General features: G+C 40.3%; 1 protein-coding gene across 2 annotated transcripts in view; it reads left to right on the top strand.

Annotated features, from left to right (window-relative positions):
• The window catches only part of LOC149309372 (heparan-alpha-glucosaminide N-acetyltransferase-like), a 31248-nt gene that overhangs the window by 300 nt on the left and 15961 nt on the right, over nucleotides 1–14987 (top strand). The window contains exons 1-6 of one of the 2 annotated variants that reach the window (XM_089532300.1): nucleotides 2152–2382; nucleotides 6967–7082; nucleotides 8980–9095; nucleotides 9893–10014; nucleotides 12999–13068; nucleotides 14107–14176. In XM_089532300.1, coding sequence (XP_089388426.1) covers nucleotides 8995–9095; nucleotides 9893–10014; nucleotides 12999–13068; nucleotides 14107–14176 — 363 coding nt within the window. In that variant the 5' untranslated portion in view covers nucleotides 2152–2382; nucleotides 6967–7082; nucleotides 8980–8994. Of the gene's footprint in view, nucleotides 1–2151; nucleotides 2383–6966; nucleotides 7083–8979; nucleotides 9096–9892; nucleotides 10015–12998; nucleotides 13069–14106; nucleotides 14177–14987 lie in introns of those variants that run through there. The other variant, XM_089532299.1, reaches the window with a different exon arrangement.

Here is a 14987-nt window from a genome sequence, read left to right as displayed (position 1 = left end):
CATCCACACTGGGGACATCATATAACCCGCTTTGGCAGCGCTTTTAACTCTTTGCTCTTGGTGCCCCATAAGGCTTCTACCCCTAACCCCCCCACCCCACCCCCCAAATGCCTTTCAGTTCCAGGTTTCCAGCACTGGCTGTTATTTAAATCCTCAGCTGAGCAAGAAAAGCCATGATGCACAGCAGATGCAAGTCTTCTGGGTGTGAATGGTGTTCAGTGTCTCTCTCTCTTTGCAAGGCTACAGATTTGGGGATTGAAGGAAGATTTAATTGGGAGAGACAGAATACCTATTTGGGGGGAACAATGCCTCCATTTTGCCCCAGAGAACCATGGGGAATACTTGCCCATAGGGAAACATTGGGGATGGCTACCCCATAGAGAACCATGGGGATTACTTGCCCATAGGGAAACATAGGGAATACCTGCCCATAGGGAAACATTGGGGATGGCTACACCATAGAGAACCATGGGGATTACTTGCCCATAGGGAAACATAGGGAATACCTGCCCATAGGGAAACAATGGGGATGGCTACCCCATAGAGAACCATGGGGATTACTTGCCCATAGGGAAACATTAGGGATGGCTACCCCATAGAGAACCATGGGGATTACTTGCCCATAGGGAAACATAGGGAATACCTGCCCATAGGGAAACATTGGGGATGGCTACCCCATAGAGAACCATGGGGATTACTTGCCCATAGGGAAACATTGGGGATGGCTACCCCATAGAGAACCATGGGGATTACTTGCCCATAGGGAAACATAGGGAATACCTGCCCATAGGGAAACATTGGGGATGGCTACCCCATAGAGAACCATGGGGATTACTTGCCCATAGGGAAACATAGGGAATACCTGCCCATAGGGAAACATTGGGGATGGCTACCCCATAGAGAACCATGGGGAATACTTGCCCATAGGGAAACATTGGGGATGGCTACCCCATAGAGAACCATGGGGATTACTTGCCCATAGGGAAACATAGGGAATACCTGCCCATAGGGAAACATTGGGGATGGCTACACCATAGAGAACCATGGGGATTACTTGCCCATAGGGAAACATAGGGAATACCTGCCCATAGGGAAACAATGGGGATGGCTACCCCATAGAGAACCATGGGGATTACTTGCCCATAGGGAAACATTAGGGATGGCTACCCCATAGAGAACCATGGGGATTACTTGCCCATAGGGAAACATAGGGAATACCTGCCCATAGGGAAACATTGGGGATGGCTACCCCATAGAGAACCATGGGGATTACTTGCCCATAGGGAAACATTGGGGATGGCTACCCCATAGAGAACCATGGGGATTACTTGCCCATAGGGAAACATAGGGAATACCTGCCCATAGGGAAACAATGGGGATGGCTACCCCATAGAGAACCATGGGGATTACTTGCCCATAGGGAAACATAGGGAATACCTGCCCATAGGGAAACATTGGGGATGGCTACCCCATATAGACCCCTGGGGTTGGGGATGTGTTGCCAATCTGGTGAGTTTCACACCAAAATGGGTACTTTTCAGAGCCTTTGGTGTGATTTTGGTGATTGGTTTTAATGGTAACTTTGAGAGTTGAAATAAGTATTTGGTGAGATATGGGGGGGATTTGGTGAGTTTTGGCCAAACGTTTGGGGAATTATCTTCGAGGCTTGTTGGCAACACTACTTTACTACTGTAATCCACTTGGATCCCCTGAGATCCAAGTGGATTACTATTACGGGGTCACCCTTCCTATTGGCTTCCTCCATACAGAATCCCGAGTGATGCTTTTTTGCACTATTGCTACACCTAATTATACCTTCACATTGCAATATCATATGCACAACCTAAATGTATTTCATAGCACCAGAGAGTTGAAAGAGACCCCAAAGGCCATCCAGTCCAACCCCCCCCCCCCAGCCATGCCATGCATGAACTCACAATCAAAGCATCCCTGACATAGTGGATATTTGGTTAAAATGTGATGTTTTTAAAAGAATAAACATTTTAAAAAATTTAAGAAATTAAAAAAAATTCTTGACAATTTTAATTTTTTAAAATTATTTTGAAATTTTCTTTAAAAACGTCACATTTTAACCAAATATTTTGAAATCTGAATTTTCCTTTCTCCTCCCACTGAGCTTCACCCACTACATCATCTTTTAAAGCATTTTAAAGGGAAGCAGATGTATGCCACACAGCCCACTTCTGCCAAAAAAGTACCATATATACTCGACTATAAGTCGATCTCATGTATAAGCCAAGGGTGGGTTTGGGGGCCAAAATTATGGATTTTGATATGACCCATGGATAAGTCGAGGGTAAAACTTAGGGGCACGTCACAGAGGATCTAAAGGATGAAGCAAGGAAAACAATGCCAAAGAAGGTACAAAATTCCAGCAGGCATAACTGTTTGTGCTCATATTAAAGGCAGGATAGATGAGAGAACAGAGGAGGGTCAGGGCTTCCAGGACAAATTACACTCTTGCCTTTCACCAGGGAATAGCCCTATTTTTTGCCCATAGTTAAAGTACAGTACTTACATTGACACGTGGATAAGTCGACTCAAGTTTTTGGGGTCAGTTTTTTGACTAAAATTTCTAGACTTATACATGAGTATATATATATACAGTAGGTGTTTGGGTACATTTTTATACTGCTGATCAGTGAACCAGCACTCTCTTAAGAGCAGTGGTTCTCAACCTTCCTAATGCCGCAAGCCTTTAATACAGTTCCTCATGTTGTGGTGACCCTGCATTACAGGAGTGGTGTCTCGGTTCCTAAGACCGTCAGACATATGTGTTTTCTGATGGTCTTAGGCGACCCCTGTGAAAGGGTCATTTGACCCACAGGTTGATAACCTCTGCTCTAAGAGTTTTACAATCTGTAAGCCAGTTGCCCCCAAGACGTTGGGTACTCACTTCAGCGACCTAAGAAAGGATGGAAGGCTGAGTGGACCTTGGAACCCTGCCTGCGATTGAACTCACAACCTTGTGGCTGCCATGCAGTGGTGGGCACACGCCGCCACTGGGCTCCCTGCTGGCCTGGCTCCCTTTACTGTGGGAACTAGGACAGCGGGGAAGAAGGCGAGGATGGAGAATGCATGCGCGCGCGCGCACACACCTGCTACCCTCCCCACTACCCTGGATCCCTTCCACAAATGGGGTGAAAGGTGAGAATGGAAACACACTCCTGCCAGCCTGAAGCCCAAACAAGAAGCCCCACTATCTATCCCTGCCTCCCTTTTGCTGTTTCACTTGCCCAGCTGCCTGCCCTCTGCCAGCGCTTTCTAGGTGTCGACAGACAATGGACAGCAAGGTAGTGAGGCAGCGGGAGAGAGGAAGGAGGCACTGCACCAGGTGACACCAACCCTAGTGATGCCACTGCTCTCTACTCACATTATTAAATCTATGGGGAAGATAATATTTCAATTTTAATTTCTTTAAAATATATTTTTATTCTGCCTTTTTACCCATTATAAGACAGATAAAAAACATAGTACCCGAAAGGCTGCAAGTAATAAATAACACTTAAAAAGCAGAACAATATCTTTGTCTCCAAATGCACGATGAAGTAGGCGTTAGGGAAGAAGGAAGATCATAAGGCTTTATTTATTATCTACCATAACATTTAATCTGTTTACTGCTAATATTCCCTTGCTGTAAATAATCTGTTTCTTCCCTTGCTTCGCCTACTAGAGTGTGACAAATTTTACAGATTATGAGCTACTTGGTGATATCACATGATGATAACATCATTTGACTGAAGAATTATATTAGACATTGATATGTTGGTGTTACTTTATAATTTCTATGCATTTACAATCCTAGATTCTATATGAGATCACATTATTTTATTTCATTACTGACACTTGGAATATCTTGATTCATACCTCCGGCATTTAAATATCCTGAAATTACTGACACTTGGGAGTGTTGATTCATACCTCTCCCATTTCGGTATCCTGGTCAGATCAAGATGACTACTGGCATCTTTTAGCATCTGTTCGGTGGCACCCTCATTTTTGCCACTGTGTTTAGGTTATGTCAGCTGAATAAGTCATTCTTGATGTGTGAAGCTGATTTTGAAAATCCAATTGGTAACATTTCAATCAGAATATTTCTGAATACATCTTATTGGATGCCCTAACTGTTTAGTTTATTCAGCCTGTAGCATATGTGACATAACCCTGTGAGTTGACATCAGCTTGCTAATGTTAAAATTTGGTAATTCATACTCAAAGATGTCTGTCTGGGTAAACATCTATAATCACAGAATCATGAATTGGAAGCGACCTCAAGGACCATTCAGTCCAACCACCTGCAGCAAAAGCACTTCCAAGATATGGCCATCCAAGCTCTGTTTAAAGACCCCCAATGAAGAGTGCACTGCCTCCAAGGAGGTCTATTCTACTGTCAGCATCTCTTATGATCAAGATCTGAATGCCTAGGTGGAAACTCTTTTCTTGCAATTTAAACCCATTGGTTCATGTTCTAGTCTCTGGAGCAGCAGAAAACAAGCTCACTCCATCTTCTACAGGACACCTTTTCAGATATTTAAATATGGTTATTTTATCACTCTTCTATTTTCCAAGCCAAACATACATCAAAGCTATCCCACATAGGGCTTTATTTCCAGATGTTTTGCCATCTTGATCACCCTCCTCAGATCACATTCCATCTTATCAGGATCCTCCTTGAACAATTGTACCCAGAAATGGTCCCAGATGAGAGCTAACCAAAGCAGAATAAATTGGTACTATTATTCTCATGAAAACACATGTTGATACAACATAGACTTGCATTACCATTTTGGCTACTGTATAACACTGTTTCAGCCACTTATAGCCCTGTGCAGACCAGCCATAAAGGCCGGCTTGGGGGTGGAGTCAGTGCATGGCGTCCACGATGCATGCACCAACTCCACTCCAAAGGTGGCATGATGCCATGTCACGACGCTGCTCTGGTGCTGTGGCCACATGATGCAGCGCCAAAGGAGCGCTGTAAAGCCGTGGTGCCACTGCTATCGTACCCTTTTCAGGGTGCAAAAAAGAACTGCTTTTGTAGTTCCTTTTTGTGCCCTGCAAATGTCAGATTGGGGCTGTGGCATGTGGTTGCTGCGGCCCCGATCTGGCTGTAAAAGGAGTGGCTAGAGGCCGCCCCTTCAGGGCTGTCTGCACAGTCCCTATGTCACACTCTTTGCCTGTTAACATTGTTTTTTCACTGGAAAATGACATTATCCATAGTCTTTTAAAAAATACTATGTGGGGGGGGGGGACTCCAAATTTAAAAGATTATTTAAGGCCTGGAACAGATGGGCCTTTAATGCACCCTCGTCATGTGCAAGGGGCGCGTAATGATGACTTCGCAGCGGCGCTGCTTCGAGACGGAGTTGCACAACTGTGACATCATCGCGACGTCTCTGGAGCTTTGCGGCATTGCAGTGACACCGCCAAAAGAAGCCGCTTTTGGGTAGGAGTGCTGCACAATTTGGTTGCTGCGGCGCTCCTACGGAGCAAAGAGAAATGCCGGGGAGGCGCCTCTTTCTGGCGGTTTGTACCTCGCCTAAAAGAAGAATGATATGTGATATATAATATGACACTTGTTTCTCAGTATAGGTCTAAAACACACTGCAGAAATAATCCAGTTTGAGGCCGCCTTAACTGCCTTGGCTCAGTGCTAGGGAATCCTGGGAACTGTAGTTTACTGTGGCACCAGAGCTCTCTAACAGAAGACTAAATGGCTCACAAAACTACAGTTCCCATAATTTCCTAGCATTGAGCCAGGTCAGTTAAAGCAGTCTCAAACTGGATTATTTCTGCAACGTGTTTCAGACCATAATCAGTTATCTTGCAGATAGACACTATTGAATAGGCAAGGGCCAGAGAACAGCAGCAGGAGACATGCTTCTAGTAACATGAGGTCCCACTGTTCAGGCATATTGGGGGACTGATGTCCCTTCTTTCAGCCCAGGGCAAAAAGACAGCAGACTCAAAATCATGAGTCAATAATACTGTAATAATCTTGATACTTCACAGCATGAATATTGAATTTAAGAATTTAAAATTAGTAAAATTTATTAAGCCTAAAAGGGGTTGCCTATGTAATGAACAAGGAAATATTAAATGTACAGGCTTGAAATCTGTTTCTTGATATTTAGGTAGCTAAACCCAAGGTAATTTGATAATGAAGCTACTTCAGAGCTGAGACCAGTAGTATCCTAGCATGATACAATGAGCCCACAGCATGACTCCTGTAAAGAGTCAATAAACTAAACCTATTTAACTGCTCCAGGGAGTAGTATACCATATGAGGAATCCCAGGTAAGATGCTAAATCAGATAAAGTATGCATCTAAGACTGAATTTAAATGAGATGCATCATAATTGTTCCCTGATTGGAATGATAGAACAAATGCTATGAAAAATATAAATGCAGAGAGAAAGGAGCGACTAAGCCAGTAGACACAACTGCTGTCTTTCTGATTGCAGTCTCCAAAATGGGTGAGGCCACATTATTTGTGACGTTGTTTTCTGTGATAGAATGCCAGTATAACTCTCAAAATGATTACAATATTCATGTTAAACTAATGCAATATGTGTAAAGTACAGAGGTGAACTGAGTTGAACACAATCCAAACCAGAAATTCTGGAAATGTTGAAGCCATGGGAAACATTTTTCTTCCAGTTTTGGATGCAGTGGGGTAGGGTGAGGCAGAGAGGAGAGGGGAATCAGAAACCTTTGGAAAAAGTGGGGTGTGTGTACAATATTAGCACCCTTTACAGACTTTGCTACTTTATGAATACAGTACATGGGAACTGCACACCATTGCTGATGGTGTACTCATTTACAATACAGTTTGGGTTTACATGCAGCCATCCCAGAACTCTCAGTTCCTCCGAGCTGGATATCAATAAATGTTCAATTTAGAATTACTATCGAACACTGACACACTCTTTCTGTTCCTAACAGACGTATCCAAACGAGAACCCTGGGATCTGAAAATTGATCAGGCTTTACTACAAATAAATAATGAATTGCTCAAAGAAAACTTGACTGTCTACTGGCTCTCAGATTATTGTTTTCAGGTAACTCAGGTTCACTAGTGTATATGTGTGAGCTCTTGAACGCTGTTGTAAGAATCCTGCCATTAGAATGAACTGATAGATGTTGAGTGGAAAAGTTTGAAGAAGATTCTATAACTGCATTTGGCTGAAAAAGATTTCAAGCCTCCCATGAGACTTGTAATTTGAAGTTTTGGACATCATTATTTTTAAGAAAGTGACATTTTCCCACATTGCCTTTCATAGAATCATAGAGTTGGAAGAGACCACAAAGGCAATCCAGTCCAAGGAACTCACAATGTGTCCCATTGTCAAACAGTTCTCACTGTCAGGAAGTTCCTCCTTATGTTGAAGTGGAATCACTTCATCCATTGATCCGGGTCCTATTCTCTGGAGCAGCAGAAAACAAGTTTGCTCCTTCCTCAATATGACATCCCTTCAAATATTTAAGCGAGGCTGTCATATCATCTCTTCACCTTCTCTTCTCCAGGCTAAACATACCTAGCTCCCTAGGTCTCTCCTCATAGGGCATGATTTCCAGACCCTTCACCATTTTGGTTGCCCCTCCTCTGCACACTCTCTAGCTTTTTGAATTGTGGTGCCCAGAACTGGACACAGTATTCCTGGTGAGGCCTAACCAAAGCAAAATAGAGTGACACTATTACTTGCCTTGATCTAGACATAATACTTCCACTGATGCAGCCTAGAATCACGTTGGCCTTTTCAGCTGGTGCATCACACTTTTGGTTCATGTTCAGTTTATGATCTTAGAACTCCTAGATCTGTTTCACACATAGTCTCGTTCAGCCAGTGTTCCCCATCCTATATCTGTGCGTTTCATTTTTTTGCCCTAAGAGTAGTACCTTATATTTCTCTGCGTTGAAATTCATTTTGTTAGCTTTGGCTCAGCTTTCTAATCTATTAAGGTCAAGAAGGCACTAAAGACGGATCTCTTCTGGCTGGCCTTCCCACCTGATCTTTTATAAGAGATCTTAAATACTCCGCTTCTGATCTGATTGTATGAATGTGAGTGTGGATGTTAGTTGATGGTCCGTTATTTTAGTGAATTAATAATAATGTTATTGTTTTAACGATTGTATTTTATATGGAATTGTTTTATTGCTGTAATCCCACCTCGATCCACAGGGAGAGGTGGGAAATATAAATAAAATTATTATTATTATTATTATTATTATTATTTTGAATTTTAATCCTGTCCTCTGGGGTATTAGCTATTCCTCCTAATTTGGTTTGAGAAAGAAACCAAACTTTTACTGGGAAAGAAGAATTCAGACTTAAGATAATAAAAAAATAGTGGGGCCTCTAGGGCCCAGCACTCTGGGAAAGGTCTGAAACTTGTAGTTATACCATAGATCTGAATATTTTGAAGGGAAAGTGAAGAAACCCAGAGAAGAAAATGTAATTCCAACGATATTAAATGTAAATAAATTGTATGATTTCTGGCCATGGTTATTTCTTTGTTCAGAACAAACCACTACGTTGCTTAAAACAGGATTAGGGACCTTCACCACTCTTCTGTCCTGGCTGATTCCAGGGACCACACAAACTGTCAACTCTTCCAGATTTTTTTAAAATTAAACTGAAAGTGTCTGACTGCCCACTTTGAGTTTAGAAAAATGGGTATTTTGTATGTTAAAAGATATGAGGGCAGGAGACCTGTGGCTGGTTTAAAAGACAAACTACAGCTCCTGGAGCCTCCCAGGAGCAGCAATTCACCTTTATTTCTGGGGGAAATTGTATATATTTTGATGGGTGGTCTGGTTGCTCAGAGGTTGCAAAAATGGCAAGATGGTCTTATATGGCTCTTGGGCCACATTTGCATACTTCAGGGTGGATATTCTGGTCTGTCTAAACAGCTCTATTTCTTAGTTATCTTCATTTATTTTTCAATGCTTTCCAGTGCTTGAGTCAAGAGATGATTTCTGTCCCCATGAACAGTATTGCAACTAGTCCTGTGGATTCTCAGCATGCAGTCACCCTTATAGTTAATGGCAGTAATGGTGAAGAACTGTGCAGGTCAGTGTCTTACTTGGGTAATTCATCTAAAAAGAGACTGAATTTTTATTTTAAGTATTTCATTTCACTTTGAACATACTGTTATGCATGTTTTCTATATTGTTATGTAAACACTGTTGCACAAATCACTGTTATTGGAGTCCATGAGTAAATTTCCAGTGCCCGAAGCAGCAAGAGTAACAAAGAGTGAAAGAAGTACAGGCTGTAAGTATATATACAGGTTAAGTCTGCCTTATATAAAATGCTTGGGACCAAAAATGTTTTGAATTTGGGGATTTTGGGGATTTTGGAATACCTGTATTTGCATATATGCACATAATGAGATATCATGGAGATGGGACACAAATCTAAACACAACATTCATTTATGTTTCATATACACCTTGTACACATAGCCTGGAAATAATTTTATACAATATTTTTTAATAATTTTGTGTGTGAAACAAAATTTGTGTATGTTGAACCACAAAGAAAAAAAGTTTGGTTTTTGGAGTATTTTGTATTTCGGAATTCCAGATAAGAGAAACTCAACCTATATAGCAATAGAAGAGGCTGTAGGTGAGAAGTAATGCTGAAAACAAGGAGAAAGGAGAGATTTAAAGAGTTTAGGTAGATTTGCTTGGCACGTTTCTTCAGAAGGGGTTTGCCATTGCCATCTGCTGAGGCTTGTCCAAGGTTACCCAGTGGGTTTCCATGTTAATGCACAATTATTTATGTGTAAATCTTCTGATTTTATCAGTATGATTTCAGATACAGATTTGATTTTAAAAACAGTACATTTCTCTCCACTATTTGCAGGACACATTATCATTTTGGAGAATTCGGAAACTATTCCTTGGTGGTTAGGAAGCTCACCAGCAACATCGTCCAGATTTCATGCAATATAATTATCAATCAAAATCCTTTCAACAGCTACCTCCGTATGTTACTTTATACTTCTGTCGTTAAATATAATAGCTATTTCATTTACTTAGGAATTCACTTAAGAGATTGCTTAACAGCCAGAGACTATTGCTAGTATGCAACATTTCAATTTGCACTATTTCTCAATTCACTCTTACTTGCTCAGCAAGTGGTACTTTAAAGATTGCAGATTAATTTTCAACTTGGGAGAGGTTGTGAATTATATCAGCTAACCCCCTGGCCAGTTTGGCCAGTTTTTCCTACTCCCCCTTTGTCTACACATGTAGCATAAAAGAGCAGTCTGACATGTTAGGGAGAGATCACTATGTTCTCACAAGCATACAGTCAAGTCCAAGCTTTCCAGTTAAAGTGCTCTGTAACAAATGAAGGATAGATAGGTGACCTAAAACCCTAAACAAAACAGTTTTCTTTGTAAAGCTAGAATATTCATAGAGATCTACACTGCTCTAATGGGGGTTATACAGCAAAGTACTTTTGGAACATTGTGCATGGGTGTATCCACCAGTTCCTTTAGCAACACTTTTTCCTAGGCAACCTAATAGCAGCTACAATAACATCAGAAATGCTCAATATACATGTTGCAAGCTTTCAAAGCCTCACTGGCTTCTTTATCAGGCAAGGTGTTAGAAACTATACAGAAAAAAAAATTGAAGATGTTGGTCATAGGCTTGCATTTTGCTATTTTTGTTCTCAGTTCTCAGTTCAGATGGTATGGAGGGATATTTCTTCCTTCTGGCCATGTGGCTACTGGAAGTCCCAAGAAATTTAACATTCATTTGCAACACAAAAAGATGCTACCTTTGCAATCCAGTATGTTTCCATCCTTTGTGAGGCCACAGGCCCCTTTGTTAGACAGAGGACACTGCATTTCTCAAGAAGCCTTCATGCTTTTGCATCAGGAAAACATTAGGTGGTGTTGAGGTAAAACATGCTAATGCAGGCTCAATTTTGTGAGGAAAAAAAAAGATGTTTTACCTTTGTTGAAGGTAGAAAACTCAAACGATAAAGTCCCAGTTCACTTGCTCTCTTTTTAGGATTCCCCTGTTGCAGCTATAATGTAGTACAGGGCGCCCTTCCCTTATGCGGAGATCCGTTCCAGACCTCCCTGTGTAAGGGAAAAAATGCACATACTGTACTTGAGCCCCATTACTTTTTCCAGGGTGCAAGAAGAGTTTTTCCAGCGCAGTTTCCAGCATATGCTGGAAGCCGCATATGGCGCGCCCGCATATAACACAGGCGTGCTTTATCTTGGAATCCAGAAAACATTCAGGGGGAGCCATGATGGCCATATAGCAAATCCAGTAACATCAAAAGTGCACCAAACAGCGATACCTTTATGGGGTTAACTGAAATGCACAATATACATGTTGTAAGCTTTGGAGGAATCTCAAAATTACTTACTTACAATGAGCAAGTACTATTTAGCACACAATTGCTCCTGAGAAGTAATCCCTAACTTTAACATTGTTGAAACATGAGAAGGGCTTAAAAAGAGACATTGATCCTCCATCCAGATATACCCTGTTTCCCCGAAAATAAGACATACCCATAAAATAAGCCGTAGCAGGATTTTTAAGCATTTGCGCAATATAAGCCATACCCCCAAAATAAGACATAGTGATAAGCTATGCAGTGTACTGGTATGGAACAGTAAAGAAGACAGGCAACCCTTCTCATTTGCCCCATTGTAAAAATAAGACAGCCCCTGAAAATAAGCCATAGTGTGTCTTCTAGACGAAAAATAAATATAAAACAGTGTCTTATTTTCGGGGAAACACAGTAGCTATATATGTTTGGGTATCATGTGTGTTTGAGATTACTTCTAGGGACACCAGTCTGATATTTTGAATATTGCATATCCAGCACATAGAAAAAATAGTATTTCAGGAGAGAAGACATTGTTATATTTCAGCATTCCTGGAAAATAGAAGTAAATAAGTAAGAACTGGAAAAGATTTCCAATTTGTTGCTTGTAGAGGGAGCCATTCAGAGAATTCCATCCTGCATTCCTAGAGGATGTTTCATAGAATCATAGAGCTGGAAGGTATTGCAGGGGCCATGTAGTCCATATGTTGATATGCAGGAATATACAATGAAAGGACTCCCATCCAACCTCTATTGACAGATCTCCAAAGAAGGTTTGAAACATTTTGGTAGGTTATTATGGTATGTTCTTCCCTTTTCTTTTATTTTTTTTTCTAATATGTTCTGTAAGGGGTTGAAGATTCAGAGAACCACATGGAGCTTGATAATAGACATCTTAAACCAGTGATTTGAGGAAGTCAGTATCCAAATACTATGCTAGGATTAGTTGTTTGTAAACTGCTCTGGTGTCTGTTAATACGATCCAACAAACCTATAGAATTCTACACATTGCGAAAAGTGACATTTCAATGCTCAATCATTGTTTTTTAATGATTGAGAGATTGCCTCAAAAGATCCATCTGTGAACTCTAATACTCTAAAAGACAATGCCATGCCAAAGAATATAATTAGTTATTTGATTAGATTTAGATCTGCCTTCTTCTTGAATACATAGTTTTTAATGCAGTTGTTTGCTGTGCCTGCCTCTGTTCTAATCTGTATCCTCCAGTTGCTGCTTTTCCCAGTAGATGATCCTGTTCCTCTTTTGACTCTTTGTAAGCAAATCAAGGTTTTAATTGCCTTTCAGAGTGTTGCTTGATTATTACTAGAGTAAATAGCTGAGGCTGTAGAGTTTCACAAATAACTCTTCAGGGTTAAAACGAGAAATCTGTCTCTTATGAATCTAGATATATTCTTATGCTTAGCATAGCATACTTTTTCTCACCATGTGTTTCCTGTCTTGAGAGATCTTAGGCTGAACTCTATAAAAAAGCCTGACCAAACTTTAGAGAGCTTTCAATTTTTAGTTTTGTTAACATGAACGATTTTAGCCCAGAGTGTGCTTTATGATTTGTAATTAAATATTAATTAAAATTTTGTATTTTCTTTTGTGCAGCTATTTTCTTTGCATTCCTTATTTATGTGGTCATTTTCAGTATTCTGATGCTGGGGCAATTTTGCATGAAGTAAGTAAATATCCTAATGTGATATTCCTAAATGCACATTATTTTTCTTTGTATACTGATCCTGCTATTTTATTGGGCTCATATATTTAATATAATCTTAGAGTCTTGTCTTAATTTCTTCTTTAGAGACCATTCTCTAACTATCCTCTTTACGGACTTTATCACACAGAGAAAATCCCGTGAATGATTTGTTGCTGTTTATTGCCTGTTTATTCCCGGGATAATGGTTCTTTAATCGCGATGTCTATTAAAATGTTAATTGCGATTGCGTGATTTTCACGGGATAATCAATGTTTAAATCCCCCTATTTTGCCCGTGTGATAAAGTCCTAAGTGTGTTGTGTTGTGTATCAACATAGAAGAGGGCCTTTCCTGCAGTAAGTAGGGAGGCAAGAGGTATATGATAGGTTGGAGTTCTCTGACTTGGACTGTTTATTCTTTAAAAAAATTAAAATATGTGCCTCTCACCAATAAGCAAAGATCTCAGGGTGGTGGTGTACAATAAAATCAATTTATATTTTATTTGATTTACAATATATGATTTAGAATATATGTTGATATCAAATGAAGCACTTTTTATCTGAGTCTTTTGTGTACATGTACTTGCAAGTTGCCTCTCAAATTATGGTGACCCCATGAATTTTTCTCAGAGTTTTCTTAGGCAAAGTATACTCAGAGATGGTTTTGCCAGCTTTCCTCTGAAATATAGCCTACAGCACCTGGTATTTGTTGGTGATCTCCCATCCAAGTACTGATCAGGGCTGACCCTGGTTAGCTTCCATGATCAGTTGGGAAGCTAACATTTGTAACCCCTTAATTTTATTTACTTATTAAATTTACTAATCTTGCTGATTCTTCCGGGCTGTTTCTACTGATTTAATTGGCACAATGTAATTCATCATTTTTTTTACTACTTAGCCATCATTGTATGGTATTCTGCTGAGACAAGACATCAGGTGTTTTAAAATGATAACTAGAACAAATAAAATTAAAGGTGTTGTTACTGTGGAATAAAATCTGACCTTTTACTCATTCACAGCATTGAACTGATCAGAAATTGGCTTTACAAGAAGATGAATCCTAGAGAAACTGATAGACTTATTAATTCAGTAAGCTCTTATAATAATATGAATCTTTAATTTTTAAATAACTTGAAGAAATGCTAAAACATAGGCTTTGGTGGGGTATACAACAGCTCTTGAAAACTAGCCTCGATTACAGGGTTTTTTGGGTTTTTTTTTTTTTTTTTGGTAAAGATATCTGTCCTATGGTTAGCTCACATAGGGGTTAATGACTTAATTACTGCAACATTAAATATCTGTTTGGGTTTTCTGAATGTGGACTGCATAAACAAGTGCAAGCCTGCTGACCTTGTTTACCTCATATGGAATGTGACTTTTCAAAGAGAAGAGCCTACACAGTGCAGAACCCTGATTTTAAACTGCTGTGAATCATGTGTAGATGAAACTGCATAGAAGAAATGGCCATGGTGGGGTCATGGAGCAGATCTAGCATGCTTTCCAGTGATGGTGAACCTTTTGGAGGCCGAGTGCCCATACTGCAAACCAAAACCCACTAACTTATTTCGAAGTGCCATGTCCCTCTGGCTTTCTAATAACAAACTTTGGAAAACTCTATGCTGGGGCAGCAGCACATGTGGCCACAGAGAGGGCTCTGAGTGCCACCTCTGGCACGCGTGCCATAGGTTTGCCATCGAATTTATGAATAGGACTCAAATTATGATTTTGAAGTCTCAGATTACCATCCCAGAGTGATTAACCACAACTCACAGTCATGCAGGACTTGTGGGCTATCACTTGATGCCACCTCAAATGAATTCCTTTTTCTTTATTCAGTTGAGCCATTCAGCCATTAAATGATATAGATGTATGAATCAGTTCTTCTAGCCTCTTTACTGAG

This window comes from Sceloporus occidentalis, unplaced genomic scaffold (genome assembly GCF_023333645.1).
Source record: "Sceloporus occidentalis isolate IW3139 unplaced genomic scaffold, rSceOcc1.0.p SCAF_7, whole genome shotgun sequence".
In the NCBI taxonomy this organism is placed as follows: Eukaryota; Metazoa; Chordata; class Lepidosauria; order Squamata; family Phrynosomatidae; genus Sceloporus; species Sceloporus occidentalis.
Note: the sequence above shows the minus strand (reverse complement) of the source record. Positions and strands in the feature narration are given on the sequence as shown.